This window comes from Rhineura floridana, chromosome 3 (assembly GCF_030035675.1).
Source record: "Rhineura floridana isolate rRhiFlo1 chromosome 3, rRhiFlo1.hap2, whole genome shotgun sequence".
Taxonomy (NCBI): domain Eukaryota; kingdom Metazoa; phylum Chordata; class Lepidosauria; order Squamata; family Rhineuridae; genus Rhineura; species Rhineura floridana.
The window spans coordinates 95,267,330-95,290,081 of record NC_084482.1 but is presented as its reverse complement, the minus strand read 5'-3'; the positions used below and the strand labels follow the sequence as shown (position 1 = coordinate 95,290,081).

General features: G+C 39.3%; 1 protein-coding gene across 9 annotated transcripts in view; it reads right to left on the bottom strand.

Annotated features, from left to right (window-relative positions):
- Window positions 1–14,411: 14,411 nt before the first annotated feature.
- PRELID2 (PRELI domain containing 2) overlaps window positions 14,412–22,752 on the bottom strand; it is a 41,421-nt gene continuing 33,080 nt past the window's right edge. For 6 of the 9 annotated variants that reach the window (XR_009761380.1, XM_061616964.1, XM_061616962.1 and 3 more), the window contains 2 exons: window positions 17,017–17,082; window positions 14,412–16,813 (listed from right to left, as the gene is read on the bottom strand). Coding sequence is in view for 7 of the 9 variants with exons in the window: in XM_061616964.1 (XP_061472948.1) it covers window positions 17,026–17,082 (57 nt within the window). In the remaining 2 variants the exon portion in view is untranslated. Of the gene's footprint in view, window positions 16,814–17,015; window positions 17,083–22,752 lie in introns of those variants that run through there. The other 3 variants (XM_061616969.1, XM_061616963.1, XR_009761379.1) reach the window with 2 other exon arrangements.

The following is a 22,752-nucleotide window of genomic DNA, read 5'->3' as shown; positions in this document are numbered from 1 at the left end:
CTGTCATGTTGTCATGAAGGAGACGCAAAATATTCACAAATTTATTCACAAATGTACCGGTTTTCAGAAGGATGCTCCAGAGAGTGATTTGATTCACAGTATCAAAGGTCTTAGTCAGATCAATAAATGCCATATATAAAGGTTGATTCTGCTCCTGGCATTTTTCTTGAAGCTGTTGTGCAGTGAAGATCATGTCCACTGTTCCCCTGGAAGGGTGGGAACCATTCTAAGATTTGGGGAGGACATCCTCTGAGATCAGTAGGAGGCAATTTGCAAGGATCCTTGGAAGGATTTTACCTGAGGTAGCAAGAAGAGAGATACCTCGATAGTTCCCACAATCTGTTTTATCACCCTTCTTAAAAATTGTGATAATTAAGGTGTCCCTAAAGTCTTCCTGGATCTCCTCCCTCATCCAGATTTTTTCAATGAGCTTATGAAGTTGTTGTGTAAGTTCAGGCCCACCTTCTTTAAAGACTTCAGCAGGAATTCCATCAGGTCCACTAGCTTTGTTGTTCTTCATTTGGTTGATAGGTTTACTGACTTCATCCAAATTAGGGGATACTGCAAGCTCATCTCTAATTTGTTGTTGTGGAATTTGCGAGAAGACCTCACCAGCCACAACAGAGTTACGATTAAGGAGGTTGTGGTAATGCTCTTTCCAGCGCAGTGCAATAGACTCTTTATCCTTAAGAAGTTTGCTACCATCCATTGAACGTAAGGGATTTGTACCATAATTTGTTGGTCCATAGACGGCCTTTGTGGCATTAAAAAAGTCCCATGCATTGTGAGCATCTGCAAAGTGCTGGATTTCTTGAGCTTTCTTTATCCACCAGGTGTTCTTCAGTTCTCTAGTTCTTCTTTGGACCTCAGCCTTTGCACTGGCATAGATTTTTTTCTTAGCAGCACAGTTAATGTCTATCTGTCATATCTGGAAGGCTTTCCTTTTCTTGTCGATGATATGTTCAATCTCACTATCATTCTCATCAAACCAATCCTGATGTTTCTTAGTTTGGTATCCAATAGTTTGTTCACATGATGCAATAATGGATGTCTTCAGTTTAATCCAGTGTTCCTCGACATTTTCAGGGAGTTCCGTTGGTAGATGTTTCTTGAGAGTTGTTTGAAAGCAGGCTTGCTTAATAGGATCTTGAAGGGCATGGATGTTCATTTTATGCCTTGGTTTTCTTCCTTGGAGCCTACATTGAGGAACAATATTAATGGCCATAGTGGATCGAATTAATCGGTGATCTGTCCAGCAGTCATCGGCACTGCTCATGGCCCTAGTGCAGAGTACATCATGACAATCTCTGGTATGGACAATCATGTAATCCAGGAGATGCCAGTGTTTTGACCGAGGGTGCTTCCATGATGTTTTAAATCTATTTTTCTGGCAAAAGAGTGTGTTTGGAATAACAAGATTATGCTCTGCACGTTTAGTCAGAAGTAGAATTCCATTCAGGTTGCTATTGCCAACTCCTTCTTTCCCAGTGGTTTCTGGCCATAAATCAAAATCACACCCAACTCTTGCATTGAAATAGCACAAGAGGATCGTTTTATTCTCCTTAGATGTCTCTGATAAGATGGTGTCCAGCTGGTTATAAAAAATTTCCTTGATGTCTTCTTCAGCATCTAATGTTTGTACATAAGCACTTAGAATAGTTGCCTGCTGGTTTTGGGCAAGTTTTAACAGGAGAGTTGAGAGTCGTTAATTAATGCCAATAGGAACTTATGACAAGAGCTTCACAAGATTATTTTTAATAGCAAAGCCTACTCCATGTATTTGTCGTTCTTGTTCAGGCAGTCTTTTCCAGAAGAAGGTATAACCTCCTTTTTCTTCCTTCAGTTGTCCTTCTGCTCTTTGAGTTTCTTGCAGTGCTGCTATGTCAATATTAAAATGTCTCAACTCCCTCGCAATGATGTCAGTCCTGCATTCAGGATGTTCACTATCTATATTGTCCAGCAATGTCTGTATATTCCATGTTCCAAAGTTCAATTGTCTTTTGTGACCCCACTGGACATGGTAATCCAATCAGGGAGAGAGATGAGGCAGACTATGTTTAGGGCACCTTTTCTAGCCCCCCATATGGGGTGAGCAGAGTGGATCCTGAATAGGACTGCTCAGTCATGGATATCTCTGTTGAACTACTCAACTGCCTCGGTCCTTGAGCCAGGACGACTGAGTCTGTATCCACTCCCATGTGCCAGTCCATGACTAGGGGCTTCTAGATTTCACAGTCCTGTCCCTGTCACCATTTGCTGATCGTCATGGGACTTTTGGTTTGGTTTGGTTGGAAGACGCCCGTGCATGAATTTTTTTTATGTGGGGAGATCGGCGCACAATGATCAACACACAATCTTGACAGAAAAAGGCTTTGATGCAATGGCATGGGATACCACGACGATTGGAAGTCTTTTATCTGCTGCAGCCTTCATCCGCCTTCACAGCAGTTGTAACATACACATTGTTGTCCTCCGCCTGTACTGCTGTTGAGGACATTCTTAGATCATTCTTTGTCTGGTTTCTCTCCCTTGACGTTACCGCCATGGGTGATCCTGCTGGGAGTACATGACTCCCGACGGCAACGCTCATAGGGTTCATTGGAACACACAAGCCCACTCACCACTACAAGGTGACAATCCAGCAAGGGGTAAAGAAAAAAAAGCTTCTACATGCCTGGATATGCTTGCCTAAACAAAACTGATTTTAGCAGGTGCTGAAAAGAGTACAATGAAGATGTATGTCTAATGTCAATAGGCAGGGAGTTCCAAAGTGTAGGTGATGCCACAGTAAAGGACTGATATCTTACAAAAGCAGAACAAGTACTATGTGGCACCTGTAACATGGAAAAGACACCTTGAACTTGGCCTGGTAGCAAATCAGCAACCAGTGCAGATTTCAGAGCAAAGGTAATATGTGCTGATAAGATCTCACTCATGTCAGCAATCGTGCCACAGCATTCTGCACTATCTGCAGCCCCTGGGTCAGGTTGTGCTGCATGGGACAGGATTTTCTTAGTTTTGGCTTTTTGTTACGAATCCTGACTGGTTGTAGGGGATGCTGAGTTTTCTGCCTTACTCATAGGAATCTTGTTGTGGTTGGTATGGTATTGCATTTAGGAAATCATCACTGTCTTTTGTTTTTCTTTTCTATTTACATTTCATTTATTTTTAACCTCACTCCCTTACATACAACAATAGTGGTTCCATGCACTCTGCTCAACCCCCTTAAACCCACTGATGATGCACCTTGTTGGCTGCATGACAGTTTGTTTCTTGCCCAATAGTAGTTAAACAGAATTCACATATTTGGAAGTGTGGTTGCAATTGTTGTTTCCAGTCTACTGCCTGTGAAGGTAAACCAAATCATGTGTGTTTTCTGTCTATCAGTTGTTACTCACTGGAAGTGGGTTGGCTGTCAAAGTGAGTTTACAGCAGCCCACAAGGTAGACAGAAAAGGGTAGAGAATCTTCTTTCTTTTACTCATTTCTCAAACCTCTTTCTGAATGAAGGATCAAATCTGTGAAGAAGTTTGGAGCAGCCATGTTAAAAGATAGGGCAGGGCATTCCAAGCAGGGGGTTGCCAACCCTGCTTGAGTATGGATATCTTTGCAGAGGATCCCTTGTCAAGCTTTACCAATAGCACAATCCAAATTATATCTACTCAGAAGTCCTGTTGAGTTCTATGGGGCTTACTCCCTTAGTAAGGGTGTTTAGGATTGCAGCCTTCAGGGCATCCATCTTTACTCCTGACAGCTCCCATCTAATATCTCCACAACACTAGGCTCCTTTCTTCCTGAAGTGGCCTTCTGGTGACTGGACTGGCTTGAGGGCACTGAAACCCTTTTTGGCAGAAGCAAGTAGGCTAGATTAAATGTTCCCTACCCAGGCTCCATCTTTTAGCTAAGATTTCTATCTTAGTTTCCAATCAGATAATTTTTTTTAATTGTATGATCCAAGCAACTGTGGTTGATGCTTAATGTAACATGCTTAATGATATCACTCAGGCGCACCCCATGACATCACTAGGACCTGCCCCTATGACATCACTCAGGCCTGCCCCTATGACATCCCTAGGGCCCGCTCCCAAAATTTCAGGGTTTAAGATGCTTCTGACCTTGCAACCCTATACTGAGATAATCTTCAGAGGGCCTCCCAATATCCCCTGAAACACATTTGGTTGGAAACAGAGAGAGGTCCTTTTCTGTTGTTGTGCATAAGCTTTAGAAATCCCTCCTTGGGGAACTGCATTTCACCCTCCCGTCCCCCTCTTTAATGGCCTTCCAGAAGATAGCAAAAATCTTCCTTTTTCAAGGTGGGTTTTTGTTGGTAGAAGGCTGTTTGTTGTACTGGTTTTAATCCACAGATCTGAAAGACCTTTTTACTGCTGCTACTGGTGCATTTTTTCTTCTTAGTGTTTTGTAAATGATAGCTTAAGTTGTTTAAAGCATCGTTTTGTTTTGTTAGCCTTTTAAGATGAAAGTCAGAGAATAATGTTTTCAATGTTAATTATGTTTTCATTATGGACATTTATGCTTTAATAGGATTTTTTGGAGGCGGTATTCAGCTGCTGCATCCCATCAACCCAAGGAGTTCTGCTACTCTTCAGGAATACCTTGACCTGAAACTTCCTGATATAACATCCTTTCCCATCTTTGCAAGGGAACTACTGATGGGGGTATGGGTTGTCAACAGAATTCCCAGCACTGTCTCTAGCATTCACCCTTTAGAAGAATTCTGGTGAATGGGAAAGCTTGCTCACTATTTTGCATTGGTTTTTAGGATTTGTGTTCTCAGAAATATGTTTTTAATGGTTTTATATTGTATTTACAATTGCATTGTATTGTATTTAGCTTTGTAGTTTTCCTTATGATGTAAGCTGCATTGTGGAGCATATGCTCAAGAAACATATTATAAACTTTAAAAAAATAAAGTTGCAATGTTTGCTCATTGATAAATACATTTACCTTCCATTTTTGTCCTTGCTTCTTGCAGGTTTATATTTGGGAAGCCAGCACATGAGTGCTAATATCAGTGCTTTTCTTACGGTGATACTCATGGTACAGAGTACTGTCACCTCTTCCACACACCCTGTCTTTTGCCGCTGCTGGCAGCCATTGTGTGCTTGCACCCATTGCACTTTTTTCAAGATATGAGTACTGGCACCTCATTTTTGTAACAGGCTAATATGGAACTGATACACAAAGGAAACAATGTAAACACTTTCTTAACAAATTTAAGGGATATTAAACTATTCAGCTACTGAATATTGCTCCAGCTTCAACAGAAACTTCTATAGATTTCTTGCTTGTTAATATACTAACAGTGCCATCTTCCACATGTCTACTCAGAAGTCCTATTGAATTTTATGGGGCTTACTCCCAGGTATATAGTATAAGACTGCAGTCTAAATAAAACTGTGAACAAGTGGCACACTGCTGGTTGAATTAATATCCAGTTGTTCTTGTTGCTAAAGCCTTATGCAGCCAATTTGTTAAACTCCAAAAGCAAGTAATAAAAAATGCAGAGTAATTTTTTTTTAAAAAAGCGTTTTAATTCAGATGGCATGATCAAGTTTATTTCCTCACACCTGACTGACCATGCACTTCAAATTCTGGCAAACCATCATCAGGTCTGACAGCTTGTTCACCATCAAAAGCATCATAAAAAGAAAAACCATAAAGATTTACTTTAGCCTTGAGGACTGATTTAGGTGGAAGTTGAATTCTTTACAACCTGACAACTGAATGAGATCATTCTTTGTTGAATGTCTGGAATGTAGGAACTTGGTTTCATTCTAAAAAGCATACCAACAGTGCAATCCTATGCATGTTTATTTAGAAGTCCCAATGCATTCAATGGAGTTTACTCTCAGAGGTGTGCATAGGATTGCATCCTAAGCAAGGCATCAAATGAACTATCAAACCAGATTTACTTCAGTTAGCAATCTGCAGCAATCTGTATTCGTAAACTAGTGAAAAAAACTGAAGGTGTACAGCTCAGTCTTGTGTATACTCATTTGGTTTAGGATTACAACCTAATGATTTAAATGTAAACACAATGGAGATTGTTTGCATCTGATAAACGCTATCACATGACAACTATCCAATGCTGTCATATCAAATATTGAAATAAAAGAACAGGAGGTATGAAGGATTTGGAGGATTTTTTACATCATCATTTACAAAGGAAAATTTTGAGAATTATTGAAAGCAAAATTATTCCCTGTAAAAAAATATATATCAAAACTTGCAGTTAATTTAATACTATCCTTTCATTTGTTTAAGAGTTAACATGTATGTGGACTCAAACTGATTTTGTATTGATATTTTTAGGGATGTTTTAAAAAGTGGATTTATGAGTTTTATTGATTTTTGGAAATGATTTTAATGTTCTCGTAATGTTTTATTTTTTTATCATTTTTCAAATAATCCACAAAAACAATGAAACAACTTTCCTGACCTTGGTTCAACCCCCACAGCACAGCCATCCTAGGCATTATTGCTTCTGTATTTCTGTACCAGCTAAAGCTGATCCTCCCCCCCAAGCTTGTTATATCATTTGTGGTTTGATCTCACTTTAGTGTGTCCCAAGAAACCTCACCACTATTTACTGCACTTTTTACTGTTAAAAGAATACAGGAGGAAGGCACTAAAAACATTCACTATAAAGTTTTTAGAGTCTAAACAATATGGTGACAAATGTAACTTCTCTTTCCACCAACCTCCTGTCTCCTTGTAACCTACTTCCCCTCAGGAACTCATCTGTCAGATCTTCTGTTTTTCTGCTGAACTCACTTTGTAGCATCCTCAGGGATTCCTTCTGCCCTTGTTGACTAGAATTTCTTTGATTTCCATGCCATTTGCTCAAATGCAAAGAGGTACAGTTAAAACAGGAAAGCAATTTAGGTTGCTCGCTGAAGGACAAAGCAATCACAGAGTTTGCAATTGATTTGGACCAAAAAATGAAAGGTGCTTGCAGTCATATGGATCTTAAAACCTAATTTACCTCAATTTTTTGCTTGTTAAAAGTTCAGCCATGCAAAATGTTTGACAGACTACACTGAATCAAAGGCATTTACTGAAAATAGATTCCCCTTCCCCTTCACTTTATACTTTAGTGACGTGCCCTCATATTTTCCCAAGATTTACCCTTTCTATGCTTTTCCATATTGGCCAGTTCCATTCCCCACATCCCACTTGAGGTCTTGTTCAATCAACAACTCCCATCATTGCTCCAAGAGAGCTGCAAGTGAGGCTCTTCTTGTGGTCCTACCTAGGAGAGGCTCATAGTGTCCCAGGTTAGACAATGACCATGGCACCATTGTTGACTACCTTTCAGCACCAATTAAAATCATTTTTATTCTCCCAGATTTGTATTGGGAATTGATCTGCCATGGAGTCTGTAATTTACACTGAGTTGTCGATAGTCTATTGTGGATCTACTATTTTACTGCATTTGTTATATTTTAAATATATTGATCGTGTTTTATTTGTTTCCCAGTTTTGTAACCTACCCTAGGATCATGAAAGTGATGAAGGGCATAGCAAAAGTGCAACTAATACATAAAAACAAATAAATGAGCTGTTGATTCCAATCCAGGTCTCAAACCTAGAGCCTTGACTTCCACAGCCATAGGGTAGGGCTATGGTTCAGTTGCCCAGTCAAGCATTATCAAACATTCCATAAAGCCAAGAATGCTTTTGTGTAAGCACTTTAAAAATCTAACCTACCTTTTTAATTGCTTCATGGATGCCATCATGTATGTCAGAAGTTATCATTTGAGGATATTTAAATGGTCTAGTTTTCTGCTTTTTTTAAATCAATGAAATGCCATGTGTGACCCATCTGACTAACAGTAGCCCAAGCTATGCTCTTGTGAGCCATCAAGCAAGTGATGCAAGGAAGAGCACCAATATCATGTTCCAACTGACCGGCACTGATACCAGCTCCAACTTGGAGCTCTAAGGATGACTACTCTAGGCTGATTGTTAAAGCTTTGGCTGTGCAACTGTGTTCTCTGCAGGCTATTAGGAAGTGTGTCCTCCCTTGCTTCAATTCTTCCCTGTCCTTTCCCACCATACTAAGCTTCCTCATGTTGGGATGGCAACTGGTTGGCCACTGTGAGAACACTGGACTAAATGGGACATTGGGTTGATCTGGCAGGCTTATGTTCTTGTGGATTTTTAAGTTAAAGTAGCAACATAGAATGGAATAAGCCAAATTAGCTTGTAGCCACTAGGTAAGGCCAGTTAGTATATATTAAAAAGTATGAAAAAGGCCTCTACTGTTATTCTACATTCAAATAATTTGACCAGACTTGAAGTCAGATATGTGGTAAAATGATCACCTTTATCTACTTTTGGTCTACTTCCAGTCAGAGATTATTATTTTTTTAATTATAATTTTTCCAAATGCAAGTATATATTGCATACATTCCAAAGTCCTTGTATGTTAGATCAGGTGCTCATTAGACTCAATGAAGAAGACTCCACCAAGACAATGGTTCATTGAGAGGAGACTAGTAATAAACAGGATATCCTGCTACTAACCCCTAAGGATACCTCATGCCCTATCATAAAGACCTTGGAGGTCCTTTAACTCATTACACCAGCAAGCTTCTAACAGTGAGTGAACAACTGTTTCATGTAACCATTATGTCTTAGACTGTCACACAACATCTGTAGCCCCATCAGCACAATATATGAATAGATATAAATAAGGGTGTTATGCTAATTAGCCGTGTATTTCCATTTGCTTGCACCTTTACAGAAATATAGGAGTACACAATGCTTTTCTAATTTGAAGGCTGTAATTCTAAAGTGGACATATGAAAATGATTCATTGCAATCTTGATGTTTCTTCCTTCCAGCATTTTTCAAATTGCTTGTTGTATTTTTGGTCAGTTCTCCACCCTCAATATTCCTCTTTTTCTCTCTCCTTCAGACGCCCCTTTTGATTTCCAAATAATATACTTCCCATCCTCCATGAGACAGACGTTTCTGACAACACAAGCCATCTTTCTTTCAAAAACAATCTGGCAAAACCTATCTTCAGAGATATTTTACTTGCACTTCTTCTCGTTTGTCCATGAATTACGCAGTAGTTTTGATGATGGGCAGGATCCATTCATTGTCTTATTTGTCTCCATTACATGACAAGCTGTCCCTCCCTTCCATAACATTACACACTAATTTAACTGTGAGCTACAGCTTAACTTCTACAGCTAAAACTGGTAGTATATCAAGTTCACCATCAAAAAGGTTACACTGATTTGCATACCCCTCTGCATGAGAACATATTTCATGAAAGAAGAGTTTCTTGGAAAAAGAATTGGCTGAAATCTTATGCACTCTTTCCTGGGGGTAAGCCCCACTGAAGATAGCGGGACTTAGTTCTGGGTATACATACTTAGGTGTGTATTGAAAGGCCTTTAAAAAAAAGTAAATCTACAAGTGGCAGCCTATCAGGAACTTGATAAACCTTCTGCTGACACTGCTAAAATAGGAGTTCTTAATCACCTGGCAAGTCTCAAAACATTGCTGATGTGCTGCTTTGTCCTTGGTGGGTCACAAATTGTGCCAGCCTGATGTTTGGTTAACAGGACATTTTTACACAGTACATAGAGGGGGTGGGGACAGGAAAAATAGAGCTAGAGTGAATGCTTATGTCAGGTGTGGGGAACTTTGGCCCTCATGTTACAAAACTACAACTCCCATCATCTCTGGCCATGCTCACATGCTGATGGGAGTTGTGGTTCAGCAACATAAGGAGGGCCAAAGGTTCCCCACACCTGGTTTATGTGGACTGAGGAAAACTGTCAGATTAAACTACTGCAAAGAGGTACATGGCCTAATTGTGTCAGAAACAATAGGCTTTACATTTGGTACTTCACTTAGGAAACAAAACAAACCACAGCTGCAGGCATGATTATCAGGTGATTCTGCATTTATATCCACCAACCAATTTCTAGGAAATTTAAGACTGTGAAAGGTACTACTTCATTTCAGTGGAGTAAACCATCACTAGTACCAACATACTGAATTGAAAAGTGTGAGATATTCATTACATTCATGCATGTGAATAAAGAGAAGTGGAATCCACAGCAAAAAGTTGCAATATATTCTCACCCCCTAAGAATGCTCCTCTTCAGGGCGCTAGACAGCTACACCCTCCTCCCGAGACACTATACCTACTCGTGCCACCCTGGGCTCCTACTGGGAGGAAGGGCGGGATATAAATAAATAAATACAAAAAAGGGGTAAGGGGTAAAGCAGGCCAATTCATTATTCCTCTTCACCATTGTTTTTCACACTCCATGGCTACTGGGCATACTCAGTTCTAATTGGATCATTGCTAGAATAGGGTTTCCCTTTAAGAGTTTTTAAAAGGACTTTTGTACTCCCACATACAACAGGGTGCCCAAGCATGCTGACACATCCCCCTTGTTTTTCAATAGCCACATTTTGGCTTCACTTTAGTCGCTACTCACCAGTTGAGTTCATTGTTACAGACAGTGATGGTTGTCACACCCAATTGCAATTATTGAAGTTATTGTCAGACAGAATCATATCTATGGTGCAGTGGTATCCCACAAAGGCTGCTTTAATGGCAAGACATAAATGCTAAATGGAAATACAGCCTGAAGTCACATTTCCAGAATTTGGAAAAATTTCATTTGTGTCTAACTTGTTAGCAGTCCCTCAGCTCCTACAATTCTACATACGTACCACAGATAGAGAGGTTACACTAGTAACCTGCCTGTCTCTAAAAGTTAAACCTTGCTGAATCTCTGAAATAGAATCTACTGCAGAAAGAACCACACATTAATACTACAGTGCTATACATATTTACTCAGAAGTAAATTCCAGTGGTTGAACGGAGATCATACCCAGGTATGTATGCATAACCATATTTACAACTCTCATTGAATTAAGTGAGAACTGCTTTGAAGTCATCATAATGCTTTTGAGTAAATATGTTCAGGATCAGTCTGCTAATTACATAGCCAATCATTTTAACAATGTGGAATTGGACACCCAAATTTTGAAAAATCTAACTTAATCAGGATCGCTAAGTACATGTTGTCCTCAAATTATTGATTAGTTACGTTTCACCAAGTAACTTTTTAAAAAAAGAAAAAGAAAGCTAATCCATTTTATTACCTTACCAAACCCTTGAGAACTATGCTTCCAGATGTAGGTTTTTGCTTTTCCTGCTGCATATTTAACAACACAATTCTGTGTGCAGCATTAGGAGATGAAATAAAACCAGGGTCAAATTTTTGAGAAAGGTAAAATTCTTTCTTCACTAATATACTCAAGCCATAATCCCAACAAGTTAGAATAACCTTGTGGCCATTTTATTATTCTCCATTCCTACTCCTGTTTGCTCAGGAGTCATTCCTTATGCTGTTTGCCAATAATTTCTAGGTAACTCATTTTGAAACCTAGTTTGGTGTGGGTTTTGTTATACATTTTGGCAGAGAAACAGAGTGCACAGAGTATCAATAGACCACCTGAAGGACAAACACTGTGAATGATCAGAACACATTTTTAATGAAGTTGCACAATTATTGCAGAAATTGATGCTGGGGAAAATCATTTATTTTTTCACTAGCACATTCCCTTAATTATTGATTGTAACACATAGACACTGTGAAACAAGTTGTGAGACAATGAAAGATAGCTGTTAATGTAAAAATATTGCAAATGATTTATAGGCTAAGAATCAGATTCTCAAAACATTATTTATGTTTAACATCTATGTAAACAGAGGTCTGCATTTCTTTCTAGATCACATTTTCAAGGCACAGATGTCATAAGCACTTGAGCATGACCAAACTCATGAGCCTAGTTGCATTTAGGCATCAAGTGCTCATAGTGTTCAGGCATTCTTACATTTCAACATTACTGTAGTCTACAAAGCTTTGGGCTATCCAAGCATTTAGCAGCTGGCAGCAAACACGGTAATCTACAAACATGTCGTTGACAAGCCTCCCCAAAACCTTGCCAGTGGTTAACTGGAACAATTTGTGATGTTGTGCTGGCATTGCTATTGGAATATACATGCTAAAACATTTATCAGTACATGTAGTATGTCTTGGAGTAGGCCTACATATCATAGTCTCCACATAAAGCTACAGTGTCTTACCATGCCAATCACACTTATTGGGGGAAGAATCTCCATGCCTTGACATCACTGTGCTTTCATAACCACATTCTGGAGCTGTTAATAGGATGTAGTTAACCCACATGGCAAGCCACCACACAGAGGGTATTTTAAGGGTATTGTTATGTATGGACAGGCCCTTAGAAAAAGCTGTTTTCTGACATGTGACCATATTTGTGCCATCTGACATGTGAGTGTATTTGTGCCATCACTCAGGTGATAAAGAGCCCCCTTTTAAAACACTAAGATTGATCTCCACATGGAAAAAGGAATGAGAAAAGGAGAGGCTCTATGAACCACTTCTGAAAAGCAGGAGAGGCTTCTGCAAACTGAAATACCTGATGTGAAATAAAATGAATTTTTTTAGCTTTCATAGAATCATAGAATAGTAGAGTTGGAAGGGCCATCAAGTCCAACCCTCTACTCAATGCAGGAATCCAAATCAAAGCATTCCTGACAGATGTCTGTCCAGCTGCCTCTTGAATGTATCTTGAATGAAATGTGTACATGTAAAACAGATGTTAGTTACAACTCAGTAAAGGAGACATATGAAATGGGGAAGAATCTAATGAACCCTACATACTATAATGATGTTCAAAGAGGACCATGAATTGTTTTTGCAAGAAAATAATAAAGATGTCCCTTGCTTTACTTATTTTTTTAATTACAAGACTGGCCTTAATATAAAGTGACTTGCAAAAGTAATCAGACCCCTGACCAATGCTCTCATATTAATGAATTACAAATGGTACATTGTAATTTAATTCTGTATATTTTATTTTGAAACACTGAAACTTAAAATCAATTATTGTAAGGTGACATTGGCTTTATGTTGCAAAATGTTTGTAAGAAACATAAAAAACGGAAACATGTTGTTTGCCTAAGTATTCAACCCCTATGCTCTGGAAGCTCCCAGTTTACACAATGAAAGAAACTGCCCTATTGAGGACACAATTACCTTACCATTGGCCTCCACCTGTGAACCATTCAAGTTGCTGTCACATTGTCAGGATAAAAACCCCACTGTTGAAGGATCATTGGTCAGGCTGTGGATCTGAAGGAAAATGAAGACCAACGAGCATTCTACAGAAGTGAGAGATAATGTAATACAAATGTATAGATTAGGGAAAGGGTACAAAATAATATCCAAGTGTTTGGATATCCCAATGAGCACAGTTGGATCAATAATCAGGAAGTGGAAGCTGCAACACACCACCCAGGCACTGCCAAGAAAAGGCCATCCCTCAAAACTCAATGAAAAGGAGACCTGTGAGAGACGCCACAGAGAGGCCAACAATCACTCTGAAGGAGCTACAAAGTTCAGTGGCTGGGAGTGGAGTAATGGTGCACCAGTCAACCATATCAAGAGCTCTGCATAACACTGGACTGTATGGGAGGGTGGCAAGAAAGAAGCAGTTACTCAAAAAGTACCATCTGAAAACCCGTCTGGAGTTTGCCAGAAAGCATGAGAGTGTCCCAGCTGCAATGTGAGAAAAGGTTTTGTGGTCAGATGAGACCAAGATAGAGCTTTTTGGCCAAAACTAACAGAGCTATGTGTGGCACAAACCTAACACTACCTGTGCCTCAAGACACACCATCCCTACAGTGAAGTATGGTGATGGCAGCATCATGCTGCGGGGATGCTTCTCATCAGCAGGGACTGGGCATCTTGTTAAAATCGAAGGAAGAATAGATGGAGCAAAATACAGAGAAATACTGCAAGAGAACCTGCTTCAGTCCACTAAAAAACTGAAGCTTGGGAGAAAACTCACTTTTCAGCAGGACAATGATCCCAAGCACAAGGCCAAAGCAACACTGGAGTGACTCAAGAACAAAAAGGTGAATGTCCTACAATGGCCCAGTCAAAGTGCTGATCTCAATCCCATTGAGAATCTGTGACGCTCTTTGAAAATTGCGATCTACAAGCGACATCCAACCAACCTGAACGACCTGGAGCTAATCTGCAAGAAGAATGGGCCAAAATCCCTCTGACACTGTGTGCAAAGCTGGTACATACCAACCCCAAAAGACTTAAAACTGTTATTGCAGTGAAAGGTGGTTCTACTAAATATTAATGTGTGGGGGTTTAATACTTATGCAAGCAACATGTTTCAGTTTTTTATGTTTCTTACAAACATTTCCCAACATAAAACAAATGTCACCTTACAATAACTGATTTTAAGTTTCAGTGTTTCAAAATAAAATATACAGAACAAAATTGCAATGTACCATTTGTAATTCATTAATATGAGAGCATTGGTCAGGGGTCTGATTACTTTTGCAAGGCACTGTAATTGCACATAGCATACTTGAAACAAACTTGCAATTGGGTTAACATAGTTATTTAAATCTAGACCTCTTCAACTGGAAGGTTGTAACTCAAGAAACAATGCAAGATTTCTACATGAACTAAAAGGATTCTGTCCTGATCCACATGGCCTGAGAGCAGTGGGGCACTGAGCAAGATCTGAATGGGCTCAACAGGAGTTGAGGTGATTGCACTAATCAGCAGGTATCAGTTTAACAGATAGTATGTTCTAGGTAGCAGGTGAAATTTAATTCTCGAGGACCTGAGAAAGTTCCCAGACAAAACAGATGTTGTTTCACAACAGTACTGGGTAGCTCATCCGAGCAAACGCAGACCTGCTTAATGCTCAAGTAGGTTCTTCTCATGCTACCAATACTTTATGATATACTGACAGTGGCAATATTCATACCACAACCTTAAAAAGGTAAAGGTAAAGATGTCCCCGCACTTTTAGTGCGAGTCGTTTCTGACTCTTAGGGTGACGTCTTGCGACGTTTACTAGGCAGACCGTATATATGGGGTGGCTTTGCCAGTTCCTTCCCCGGCCTTTCTTTACCCCCCAGCATATGCCGGGTACTCATTTTACCAACCACGGATGGATGGAAGGCTGAGTGGACCTCGACCCCTTTTACCGGAGATTCGACTTCCTCATTCCATTGGAATCGAACTCCGGCCGTGAGCAGAGCTTCGGCTGCGTTACCGCCACTTACCACTCTGTGCCACGGAGGATCCTACAACCTTACTTGCAATTAATTTCAAATGCACATTAATTTTCCTCTCTCTCTGTTGTCTTCCTGTTTTAACACCTACATCATGGATCTAAGACGGAAGGGCCTCAGTTGTTTCTCAGCACTGATTGGGAAGATATGTCTTTCTTTTTCTCTTCTTGCCTTCAATGTGTTCAGCAAAGGACAGCGGGAAAAGGAGGCAGCTAGCATGGCGACTGGCACACTTTTCAGTCCCATTAGCCAGCTGTCAAATTGCTGTTCAAATGACTGGTTAGGCTGGCTCATTGCTGAAGGAAATGAATTAAAAATGACCTGACATAACTGCTGTGCCTGGTAAATCTAAATTCAATCCAGACTGCTCTAGCAATCTCAGTCATAAAACTGTAGGTGACAAGGTTGAAAAGGACATGATTTTATGTCAAAACAACATAATCCTCCCTACTACTTCAGAACGTACTTTAACCAAGACTTAAATATTTCTAACACAGAGTGTTTACCTAAGTATTATCCAACAGACCATATAATGTCTACAATGTCCATGCAATGCAGAGGAGTTACCACCTCTGTGTAGATATTAACTGTCCTCCCAGCACTTTGCCTAACATATAATGCTGACAATGTTTATGCCAATAAAAGGGAAATTTTTATACATGCAGATGTTTAAGTACTTCTTATTAGCAGTATGGTACACATTACATATTATTAATATTTGAGAATATGCCCTTAGTTTACTTTTATTTCAGAAAAAATATTCAAATAAAATTTCATTTATGAAAATAAAATGGTGTACACACATACAAATTAAAAACCACCACCACAAAGGTTCAAGAAACAAAACTTGAGCCCTCATGTCAAGCTACAATTTAATTAGATGGCAGCTATCTGCTTAGCAGTCCTGAAAGACTAAACAAGGTTATCCTCTTTAAACACAGGGGGGTTGCCACTGGAGTTCAGCATGAATACAGAAAGTTTATACAAATTTTTAGAAGCTTTTACAGACTTGAACAGCTAGCCAAGTTTTGCAGTGTTTCACATTTTAGAGGGATAGATTGGCCAACCTGAAAAATATTAATATTATCTATTTGTGGGTTTTTAAATAATGTTTTTTGCATTACACATACTTTGAAACTAAAATAATCTTGGAATTCATGTGGAAGCTTCATACAATACAAATTCACAGTACCTATTAATAAAGTATTAATAAAATGTCTGCATTTCAGTTGCACTGCTGTGGAATAGATTCTCTGCCCTGGGCTACTGACCATGTACTAAAACAGGAGGAAGATCTTGTTCCTCTTGCCTGATGGTCTCTCCACAGAACCAGTTTTGTGGATTTTCTTTTCGATTACTAGTCTTTGGAGATTAAAGCACAAGTACACAATTATGTACTTGTCAAACTACACTCTCATTCTCCTTGATCATACTGGTTCACAGACTTTTAAATTGTGTCATTTCATTTATGTTACTTAGTTGGTAGACCATTGTCTTCTTTCACCCAGTCTTCCCTTTTTCATTATTGTAACCCATAAAGTTAGCTTCACCAAGAAGCAGGCCTGGTAATGTAGACATGCTGCTGTGTTCATCTTAAGACACATGGAGTTTTCTTTTCCTGAAAGGTACAAAAAAGCATGTCTTAGAAGAACATTTATAACAAGCCAATCAATAGCCATTTGCTCTTTTGTATAATTACTTGGAGAACACATGCATTATACTCCATGAATAATACTTGTGGGAAATTACTTTTATGAATAATGTTAAGTTCATTTATCACATTCTTATACAAGACACAAGAAACAGTATATACATACTCACTTTTCCTCTTTACAAAAATGGGCTCCCAAACTGTTCTTGTAGAAGTTTCTCCATTATTGAAATACCCTATAAAAATGACACAGACAAATAATGTTGCACATTCTACATAATTTACCAGCGCACAATATCTTTATAAATAGAATCTCTCTGTTTAGATCATCTAGGCAGTATATGACTAATGTCTCAGAGTTGTATCCCATGCTAGTCCTACTCAGAGTAGACCAATTGAAATTAATGTACCTATAATTTCAGCCCTGGATATCATCTGTTGCAACTTTCATGCTGACAATATGCCAACCAGAACCTGGAAGCTTGGTTGTGCTATTTTATTTTTATTTTCTTACTGCACACTGCTTGTTTAGTGGATAACTTCATCGGTCCGGACAAGTCCTGAACAATGGCCATAAACTAAAGCTCTATAATCATGGGATCTGCTTGTTCCCTTTTAGCAAAAGGGTAACTTCTAAACATGTAGTAAAGAATGTCCCCCTCAAAAAAGACACAGCAGGTTTCTGTCTCATATAGGAATATCATGGCGAATTTCAGTCACTGCCAAATAGCAATTATCTGAACAGACAATCATGCAATTTGGTTGAGTATCAAATAATGCAATGGTTTCCAAAGCTGAATTGGGCCAAATATTACTTTCTGCAAAACCAAGACCAGGAGCAGACTGTGGTACAGATCATGAACTGGTCATATCGAAAATCAGAGTAAAGCTAAAGAAGACCAACAAAGCAATCATAATGCCAAAATACAATTCAAATAACATCCCAGAAAAATATAAAGATCAAATAAGGAACAGATTTGAGGCTTTAAATTTAGTTGACAGAGAACCAGAAGAACTATGGAGTGAAGTCAGAGACATTATCAGGGAAGAATGCAAAAAGACAATACCTCTAGTTAAAAAGAGAGAAAGACCTGAATGGATGACTGAAAAAACTCTTAAAATGGTTAAAGAGAGAAGGAAAGCAAAAGCAAAAGGAGATAGAAGCACGGTCAGAATCCTAAATGCAATAATACAGTGACTAATACATAGGGACAAAGAGAACTATTACAATAGTTATTGTATAGAAATAGAAGAGGACAACAAAGCGGTAAGAACAAGAGCCCTATTCCAGAAGATTAGAGAAATGAAAAGGAAATGTAAACCAAGATTAGGGATGTTGAATAATCAACAGGGAAACACACTGACTGACTGAGACGAAATAAAAGGAAGATGGAAGCAATACACTGAAGAACTCTATAAAAGAGTTGTCAGGATGACATATTCATTCACAGAGGAACAGTATGATGAAGAACCAGAAATTTTAGAATGTGAGGAAAGCTGCTCTTAGAATACTGGGAAGAAACAAATCACCAGGAACAGATGGCATACCAACAGTTGCTACATGCTACTGAGACTGAATCTGTCCAAATTTTGACTAAAATTTGTCAAGAAATATGGAAAACTAAACAATGGCCCACAGACTGGAAGCATTCAATATACATCCCAATTCCAAAGAAAGGGGATCGCAGGGAATGCAATAATGATCAAACTATTGTCTTAATTTCCCATGCAAGCAAAGTAATGCTCAAGATTCTACAACAAAGGCTCTTACCATATATGGAGCGAGAAATGCCAGATGTCCAAGCTGAATTTAGAAAGCGATGAGGTACCAGAGATATCACAAACATATACTGGACAGGAACGGACCAAGGAATTTCAGAAGAAAATCACCCTGTGCTTTATAGATTACAGAAAAGCCTTTGACTGTGTAGATCATGAAAAACTATGGAATGCTTTAAAAAAAATGCGGGTGCCACAGCATCTGAGTGTCCTGATGCGCAACCTATACTCTGCACAAGAGGCTACTGTAAGGACAGAATATGGAGAAACCGACTGGTTCCCAATTGGAAAGGGTGTGAGATAGGGGTGTATTTTATCACCCTATTTGTTTAATCCATACGCAGAAGATATCATACGGAAAGCGGGATGGGATCAAGATGAAGGAGGTGTGAAAACTGGAGGGAGAAATATCAATAATTTAAGATACGCAGACAATACCATACTACTAGCAGAAACCAGTAATGATTTGAAACAAATGCTGATGAAAGTTAAAGAGGAAAGCACAAAAGCAGGACTACAGCTGAACGTCAAAAAGACTAAAGTAATGACAACAGAAGATTTATGTAACTTTAAATGAGAGCCAGCGTGGCATAGTGGTTAGAGTGTTGGACTATGACCTGGGAGACCAGGGTTCGAATCTCCCCACAGCCATGAAGCTCCCTGGGTGACCTTGGGCCAGTCACTGCTTCTCAGCCTGAGATGAAGGCAATGGTAAACCACCTCTGAACACCGCTTACCATGAAAACCCAATTCAAATGGTCTCCCATGAAGCTGGAATCGACTTGAAGGCAGTCCATTCAAAGTTGACAATGAGGACACTGAACTTGTCAAGGATTATCAATACCTCGGCACAGTCATTAATCAAAATGGAGACAATAGTCAAGAAATCAAAAGAAGGCTAGGACTGGGGAGGGCAGCTATGAGAGAACTAGAAAAGGTCCTCAAATGCAAAGATGTGTCACTAAATACTAAAGTCAGGATCATTCAGACCATAGTATTCCCAATCTCTATGTATGGATGTGAAAGTTGAACAGTGAAAAAAGAGGATAGGAGAAAAATCAACTCATTTGAAATGTGGTGCTGGAGGAGAGCTTTGCAGATACCACAGACTGCGAAAAAGACAAATAATTGGGTGTTAGAACAAATTAAACCAGAACTATCATTAGAAGCTAAAATGATGAAAGTGAGGTTATACTTTGGACACATAATGAGAAGACATGATGCGTTAGAAAAGACAATAATGCTGGCAGGGGAAGGGAATAGAAAAAGAGGAAGACCAAACAAGAGATGGATTTTCCATAAAGGAAGCCACAGACATGAATTTACAAGATCTGAACAGGGTGGTTCACGACAGATGCAGCTGGAGGTCACTGATTCATAGGGTCGCCATAAGTTGTAGTCAACTTGAAGGCACGTAACACAACAAATTGGTTTTAAAAAATCAGGAGAATGCTTTCCTTATCTTTCTCTCACACTTCCACAGGAAGTGAGAACTAGCTAACACAGTCCATCAGTCTAAATTAAGTTTGCCACCATTTACTAAGTAGTTAATTGACATAAGTGAAAACCCTGAGGTTTGCCTTAATAATTTAAAAATGTTATTTATTGAATCAGTTACGTTCACAGTGTGACAGGTGTTTTTGCTTTCCTCTTCGTAGCACAGCTGTTATAAGGGAAATTGTTTTACAGACAGGCTGGGGCAGGAGAGAAGGGAAATTTATAAGATGAGTAAAAAATGTTAAGAGGCAGTTATAAGTAAGCACTAGTATTTTCAGTCAGACATGGCTAAATAATTCTAATCAAAATATTCTTTTCGACTACAATGCTTATGATCTTGGCTACTAAGTGCTAACTTGTTATTACTTGAGACTGCAATGATGCACTTGAAAGGCACAGGAAATTTTGCCTATTAAAATATCCATCTTTTCATATGCAGCTTAAAAGCCCTTTTTACCATTTTTTTAACTCTTCTCTTTTTTAATTCAAAAGTTCATCCATTACTTATGTTCATAACAGTTGACTGGATTCAGACCAAGTTAGCTGCACACCAATTTCAATGGGACTTAAAAGCAACAAACAGGCAAAGCAATCTTAACTCTGCCCCAGGGTTGCTTGAAGAGATGGAGCTACCGCTACATTCAAAGATCTGATGGCTCTTGCCAGTCAGGGCAGGAAGGGGGGTCTTTATCAGCTCCAGGCTGGCATAGCATCAAACATTTCTCCAGCAAATGGCCCAGCTTAGGATCAGCAGATCCTTGGCTTGCCCTGCTCTGCCACGAAAACATAAGAGTATAGATGTAATGTACCATCTAGACAACATATTTAAACTACTCTATCCAATATTTTGGTTAGTTATCCATCTGGTTAGTTATCCAATATTTTCTAATTATGCAATGATATTTCCTCCAATATCTCAAGTCATTCTACCATATAATCTTTTACTTGTTATAACTCATATTTTTAAAATACGTTACGGTTTTTCAAAACTTGTTCTACTTCTCAGTAAAGTAGACAAGCCCTAATCTAAGCCCTTTTACTAAAATGGGTTCAATCCATTTATTTAGGTCTTAATCTCACTATAGGATATATCATCCTGTTACAGTCAATTCAGTCCATATATATTTATGTATCCCTGGTTCCCTCCAGATCTTATATTTCCCTTGCTCTATATTAGATGACAGGTCATCCATTACAAAAAGCTGTTAGTGACTTTGTGGGTGCAACTGTACTCCAGTTCTGTCTTACAGCTGTTAACAAGTTTGATAATAAAAAAATAATTCTTTTTAACTCTAAGAAATGTGAACTGTTATTATTCATGCCACCTATAAGCATAAAAGCTTTTCTGATGAATAAGTCATGGAATAGTTTTAATATTTTTTAAGATAAAAGATTCTGGCAGCTTGCCCCACAACACTGCCTGGTTCAGATGCTAAAAAACAGGTGGGCAGCTTGCTCCCCCCCACACACACATACACATATGCCTCCTGGAGCTGCCCCATTTTTTCATCCCATTAGACCCAATCAGTATGAGTGTATTATCCTGGAATTGCCATTGTGTGCAGTGGTTTAATTAGCTCTCCAAATTCAGATATTCCAAACAAAAAAAATGCCCAAATGCATTTTTGCCGAGAGAGAGAGAGAGAGAGAGAGAGAGAGAGAGAGAGAGAGAGAGAGAGAAAACAAACGAACCAATGGTTTGTTGTAACAATGAATTATTCAAGAAAACATAAGTTGTCTCACAGACAAGAAAGAAAGAAAACAAGATATGGTTCATAAGTCAACAACAAATCATGGCTCCACAATGTAGTTTGCCAGAAACCAAACCATGGTTAGTCTGCTAGAGTGGATTTGGACATCCGAACAAATAGCCCTTTGGCTGAAAAAGCCATGGTTTAGTGCTACGTGCAAACCAGACAAATTGGTCAAATTTATGTAGCAGCACTACCTGACCTGTAGTGGTTGCCAGGTCAGAAGCATCCCAAACCCTGAGATTTCAGGGGTGGGCCCGAGTGATGTCATTAAGCATGATACATTAAACGTCAACCACAATTGCTTGGAGCATACACTTCAAACAAAAACATTTATTATTATTATTATTATTACTACAATTACAGCCAAACTTCCAAATATGTGAATTCTCTTTTACCACTACTGGGCAAGAAACAAACCATCATGCAACCAACAAGGTGCATCACCAGTGGGTTTAAGGGGGTTGAGCAGAGTACATGGAACCACTGTTGTTGCTTCTATAGAAGTAAGGGAGTGAGGTTAAAGATAAATGAATAGAAAACAAAAGACAGTGATGATTTCCTAAATGCAGGGCTGGCGGCAGGTATGTCTGGGCCCTTGGGCACCAGTCTGCTATGGGCCCGCTCCACCAGCGCCCACCTGCTCGACCTCTTTCTGTGAATGCCCTGTGTGCTGCCCTACACTGCATGCGTACACATGCCTGCCATCAACCAAGATGGGGGTAGGGGCATTAGCCCCTTACAGAAGCCTCTGCCGCCATCTTGGTTGATGGCAGCTGCACACACAGCATGCAGGGCATTTACAGAAATGGAGGAGAGGTAGGTGGAGCGGCTGGGCACTGCGGGCCCGCACGGTCTTTAGAGAGGGTTGGGAGATGC